Source organism: Mesoplodon bidens (assembly GCF_964165515.1).
Source record: "Mesoplodon bidens genome assembly, chromosome: 12".
Classification (NCBI taxonomy): domain Eukaryota; kingdom Metazoa; phylum Chordata; class Mammalia; order Artiodactyla; family Ziphiidae; genus Mesoplodon; species Mesoplodon bidens.
The window spans coordinates 90,173,827-90,180,100 of NC_138168.1; the positions used below are offsets into that span (position 1 = coordinate 90,173,827).

The 6,274-nt window shown below is 43.6% G+C and overlaps 1 protein-coding gene across 1 annotated transcript; it reads right to left on the reverse strand.

The window, feature by feature from the left end:
- Positions 1–625: 625 nt before the first annotated feature.
- LOC308626052 (serine/arginine repetitive matrix protein 1-like) lies at positions 626–4,155 on the reverse strand. Its single transcript, XM_081250836.1, has one exon. It carries the CDS (start codon positions 4,073–4,075, stop codon positions 1,361–1,363), a length of 2,715 nt encoding a protein of 904 aa, XP_081106962.1. The 5' UTR covers positions 4,076–4,155; the 3' UTR covers positions 626–1,360.
- Positions 4,156–6,274: the final 2,119 nt, after the last annotated feature.

Below are 6,274 nucleotides of genomic sequence, written 5' to 3' on the forward strand. Positions count from 1 at the left end.
CAGTGGCCCTTGGAAACTAATATACACCCTGAAGGAACTATTACCAAAATAAGATACCATTTTTACTGTTAAAGGATCTACAACATAACTAGGAAGGTTACATTGTGAGGGTTGAAAACAACCTGTTACCACTGCTGAGAGAAGAAAGAGATCAACGTTACCATACTGAGGCTGTCTGTAAAGTGTTTGTGCTAAAATTTCTGATTGAGGCCTCATGCTATACTTATATAATTATAATTTTAGAACCTTATTATTTTGAAGTTGAAATGGACTAAAGAGAATATTCAAGCTCTTGCAAAATGTGCTCGAATTAGACTTAAGGTCCCCAAGAGTCACTTCATCACTGCCCCGGCCCTGCTATTTCTGCCTCTTTAATGGGGCAGGTTCACTGTGATCTGTCCCAGAAACATGACATCAGGTCATTATAATGATGTCATTTAGCATAAACGTTTAAGAGCTTGCCTTCCCCCAGCCAATAAGATCAGGGATTTCCAATGCTTGAGTGGACTCACCAGTCCTCATGTTTGTTAGCTTGTGTCTTGAACCATGTCTCTAAGTCTCTACCACTAACATCATATTCACCTTTATTTGTTTTTTGTTTTGTTTTGTTTTGTTTTGTTTTGTTTCATAAAACAAAATTTTATGTAACTGAAGGATCCTTCCTGGGACTAGTTAACTGCCTTTACAAAAAAAATAAAAATAAAAATAAACAGAACAGAGTGAAATTCCAGTGTTCCAAATCAACTTGTTACACATCAATATAAACCCACAGTGTCCTGGCAAACAACATGCTTTCATTTTCTGTCTCATCCTAGAGCTCGAATCCTGATTCATTTCAGCAGAGACTCCACAGGCAACAGGAAAGATTGTGGCATTAAAATATTCATTTATACTTTTGTGGTAGTTCAACAGTGGTCTTATTTCTGGGCAAGCTTGCAAAAACCATACAAGGTTGGAAGCATCATAACTTAAATGGGTGCTAAGACTCAAATGAGAAAAAGGAAAAAAGAAAGAAAAAGTAGAAAGAAAAACCTCTGGGAATAGACAGGGGCATTTAAAGGAACCATAAGAATGCCAACAATATTTAAACCCCCTTTTTTAAAAAGGGGATTTTTTTTTTGGCTTAAAATATTTCACTCTAAATGAATTTATGTCAGCTGTCAATGAAAGAATGTCACTAATACACTGTGGACACCTTTTGCAATGTATATCCATGCCCTTTTTTTTTTACATGGTGAACTTCAACCTAGCAATTATTACGACAAATGTTATAGTCTAAAGCTCAAACACATTTTTAGCAATTTTGAAACTGAATTGAGTACAAACCAAATAAAATTTACATCATAACAAACATTTCCACCTAGGACTGTGGGGACACTTGAGCCTTCCGCATTGATCTCAGGGCCTTTTCACGCAGGTGCTTTTCTAAGTCATCAAGGTTATCTTCAGCCTCACTTTCAGTCTCCTTCTTAGGCTCTGGCTCTGCCTCTGGTTCTTCCTGTGCTGACGCGGCTGTGGGAGCAGCAATGGCTGCAGGGGTCACAGGAGCTGCAGCAGCTGCGGCTACAGCCTTTTCCTTCTTGTGTTTTTTGTGCTTCTTGTGCTTCTTATCCTTTTTGTGTTTCTTGTCCTTCTTTTTCTTCTTTTTCTTTCCACCTCCTTCTGGGTCTGAATTCCTTGCCGGTGATGGGCTTGGTGTTGGGCTTTTAGCCTTTTTAACCGGTACCGCTGGTGACCAGTTGGTAGAGGGTGACTGAGACTGGACAGGGGATGGAGGTGCTGGGGGTTTTTTAGCTGCTGGCTCAGGAGATCCCGAGACAGATCGGGAAGATGAGACCCTCCTTACCGACTGAGGGCTTGGTGAGGCAGCTTTTTTTATCTTTTTGGGTTCCGGAGTCCTGGAGACTCTCCTAATGGGCCTAGAACTTGGAGATGGGGACTGCCTTCTTTGGGGTGATGATGATGCTCCTCTTCGAACAGCTGGAGAACTTGAGGAGGTCTGAGGAGCTCGAGGCCGTGGTGAGGGCGAATGCCGTTTGTTTGGTTGTGGTGACCGGGCCTCCCGGGTAGATCGGCTCGGGGAAGACCCTTTCCTATGCTTTGATGACAATGAAGGCGAACGTCTCTTGGTGACTGGGGAGCTTCTTTGTTTGGGAGGTGGCGAATGGGAGACCCGACGCTTTGGTGGTGGAGACGGTGATGCCCTTCGTTTAGGAGGGGGAGGGGGTGAAGCCATTCTTCTCTTTGGAGGTGGAGAAGGAGAATATCTCCTCTGTATTGGAGGAGAGTATCTTCTTGGGGAAGGTGAGCGACGACGTGGGGGAGGAGAAGGAGTCCTTCGTCGTGGTGGTGGTGTGGGAGACCTGCGTCGACGAGGTGGAGGGGCAGGAGAAGGAGAACGTCGCCTTCTGGCAGGCGGTGGGGAGGGGCTTCTCTTCCGTCTACCACAAGGGGAAGTCTCTTTCTGGCGCTTTTGAGGTGATGGAGAGGCACTCCGGGAAGGGGAATGTCTCCGCCGCCTGCCTACCTCACCATTCTTCACGTGGGACCTTTTGGGTCGCTCATCTTCTGAGGAAGAGGAGGAGCCAGAATCAGAGGAAGACTGCTGGTTCTGTCGTCTGTATTGGCGTCTCTGCTGCACAGAATCTGCTGCAGCCATTTTGCCACCTTTATCTTCTTCTGATTTAGATAACTCCACTTTTCTAGGCTTGGGTGCTGGTGAAGGGGACTCTCTTTTCTCAGTACCTTTATGTTTTGTCACTTTACCTGAAGTTCTCCCTGGAGAGACAGAAACACGACTTTTCCTCGTACGGTTTGACTGCTGGGGTGTCGGGGAATGACGAGTTTTTGGTGGTGGAGTTGCTGGAGGTGATGGCCTGTGCCTTCGCCTCAGAGGGCTTGCTGAAGGAGATAACCTACGAGTTTTCCGAGGGGGGCTGGATGTCCTCTTTGGAGGCTTCTTTGGCGGTGACCGGGAACGAGATGAAGAAGAGGACGAGCTACTCCCGGACAAGGATGCCGATGAACGCCTTCTTCGTCTCACTGGAGATCTACTCCTTCTATGCCTTGGTGGAGGAGGCATTCGTCTCGGTGGAGTTCTTCTTCGAGGAGATGGCCGTCTTCTTGGGCTTGGCCGCCTCCTAGGTGAGTATGATCTTGATCGGGATCTATGGCGCCTTCTCGGTCGAGTATGAGAAGGAGAGCGAGAACGTGTCCGGGATCTTGACTTGGAACGTGACCGAGATCTTGGTCGGGTCTTCTCCTTTTCCTTTTCCTTTTTGGAGTTTTTCTCTGGAGAAGGTTCTTTAGGCTCTGGTACTGGTTCAGGCTTGGGAACTTTCAGGATGTCACTAGTAGAAGTGGCCTCTTGTACTGAAGGTTCTTTTACTTTCACTGATGGCTCTGGGAGCTCTGGAGTTTTTTCCTTCTTCTCTGGAGCAGGGGAAGGACTCCGGCTCTTGGTTCTGTGATGGGGAGATCGAGAATGACTGCGCTTTCTCTCTCTCCTGACAGGGGAAGATCGTCTTCTAGGGGAAGGAGATCTGGATTTGCGTCTTCTTGGGCTTCGAGACCGCTCCCTTTTTTCTCTGCTGCTTTCTTTTTCTTCCTTATCCCTCTTATCCTTGTCTTCATCTTGCTTTTTCATAGATGCCAACTTTTCTTGTTCAATCTGTCTCTGTTTTATTTCTTCTTTCTTCAGTTCTAGGAAAGCAGAAGGGATTCCAGCGATGTTTTCTTGTGCACTTAAGAGCAGGGGCCACAGTTCTCCCATAAATTCTCTAGCATTTTTTCCATTCAAAAACCCAGTCAGGTTGATTTGCATCATTTTGGAGTCTGGATTCTTCACTTCCAGCTGGTTGAATATAAACTCAATCACAACATCATCTTCAAACCCAAGGACTTCCGTTACTCGTTTTGTTATCCAAGGCTTTATAACCTCCAAATTTACTTTGCTCATGTCCACCTTTTTTTCTAGGCATTCTGCGAATTTCAGCTGCTTCAGTAGCTTCTTCTGTTTGTTGCTGAACCGATTATCCTGTTCTGCACTTGTTCCGCGGAAGAATCTCGCGTCCATCTTGCTGCCTCGCTCGGAGATCGCTCCCTATCCCAAGGTGCACCGCGCCACCGCGACGGAGGGCGGGACCGGCAGGGAAAGCGGAGCGGCGGGACGCAGAGCGCGCCGCTCCACCCGACCCACCAGCCAACACGAGGCCGCGCCTGCTCAGTGTCTATTTGTTTTTAAAGAAGCGAAAACTGACTCTCAAGAATTTAAGTGGAAAATAATTTTTTAAGGTATTGACTGGCTTACAGAATACTAAGAAAGACTTAAGACCTGGACTGTGTAATAAGCAGGACCAGGCAGCCAAAATCCCGTCACATGAGCCATCCAAGGAGAACAGTGGGCCACACCCTGCAGACTCTTGAGTGGCCTGGGCTTCTCTCTCGCCCACTGCTCTCCTGCCACTGCTGTCCTCGTCCTGAGACCGTGGTTGCCGCCCTCCCTCCTGGTTCTTAGTCTGTGACAAGTCATCTGAGCCTGGCCTCATCTTAATCTCATGTAATTAGTTGTGTATGTAATTGTGTAATTAAATGTCAACTTCTTAATCTTAAAATATTTATATTAGCAACTTCATAAGAGTAAGAAATCTGTCATGAAATAAGAAAATGACTAATAGTTACTCCTTTCCAGGAGCAACAGTAAATAATCCAGCGTCACACAATGTCCTGCTTTGTAAGCACAAGTGGGAACTGAAAATAAAGTAAAAGTTACAAAATCTTTTTAATTTTGAGGTTCTTCCAATAAGATGATAAACTCCCAAAGGCAGAGAATATCTTCCAATGTTTCTTTATCTCTCCGTGGACAACTGAGCCTCTGCATTTGTGCCGTCGGTGCTGGTTGAGTGTCACTCCCCCGACCCCGACCGGGAACATCCTAAAACACACAAAGAGATTGACAGGACACCACGGGAGCCGGCTGTCACAGGGGTATGTCAGCCACCAATGGCCCAGCAGCCTGACCATCTCTTGTGGATAACTCCAGCACAGTGTGTCAGTTTGTTTCCTTTCTATTGTCAGGATATGGATACCTAGCCAGGAGAAAGGAGCTTTAAACTGATGTGTACTTCTGACTTGTCTATCTTCCTAGAATTCAAACTTCTTCAAGCATCCAACCATATTTTCTACTGCTGAAAGTTCTGAGTGCCTTTGCTCCCTGCCATTCACTAAAGGGGTGGACATTTTATATTTATTGGGAAGAACAAAATTCTATTATAAATAGCTCACAACAGGATTTATGGATACCTTTTTAAACAATACTCTCTGTCCCTAAGCAATATATGCCAGGAACCAATTAAATGCAATGTGCAGCACTTCTTGGGCGACTGGAACTTATTCAGAAAAATCATCACTGCTTTTGTTATTATTCAAACCTTCCGAGTGCAGATCAATTCCAGGGTGAATTCAGTGAAGTGCACTGCAGACAAGGCCCCCTCTGATCCTGATGTGTCATCTCACAGGGAACGTGCCAAGAGACAGCGGCAAAGAATATTGAGAGTGGCTTACAAGCTGAAAAAATATTGGTGTACTACAGGTATGTTTGTGAGTTGTATCTGAGTGCAAAATGTCATAAAAAAAAAGCGTGCCATTTAAGGAAGAGCTGAGACCAGTCATACCCAGTACCATTTGCAAAGAGCCTCTCCCTAGTTTCTTTTGTCTTATCAAGTGATCAAACAAGGCTCTAGGCTCCGACTCCTGGACCTGATTGCTAGAGATGTGCCTGCCCAATTGTCAGAGGGCATCACATAAACATACATAAAATAGGAAATGAAAGGAAATATAGGAAAACAGTGTCTTTGTAAAGCAAACTTGTTTTTCTTTAAATTTATACCTTTTTCTTTAATTTTTTACACAAAACTATTGTGTAATTGTAGAACAACTGAAGATAGATAAACAAATAAGATGGAAAAGTATTATCAAATTTGTTAATCACGGTTAACATTTAGCTCATTTCCTTCCATTATATAGTACTTATATATATATATAATATTTTATTAATAAATATATATTATATATAATTATGCTAACATTATATATATATTTACATTGTTATATAATATAAATACTATTTTATTATTTATATGTCTACATACATTTAGTTTTATTCAGTTTTTACACAGTTGTATATGGATATGATTTTCATGTATCAATCAGTTTCACATGTGTCTAAATTATCTTTGAAAATATGATTTAGGATATTAATAATATTTTGTAATTT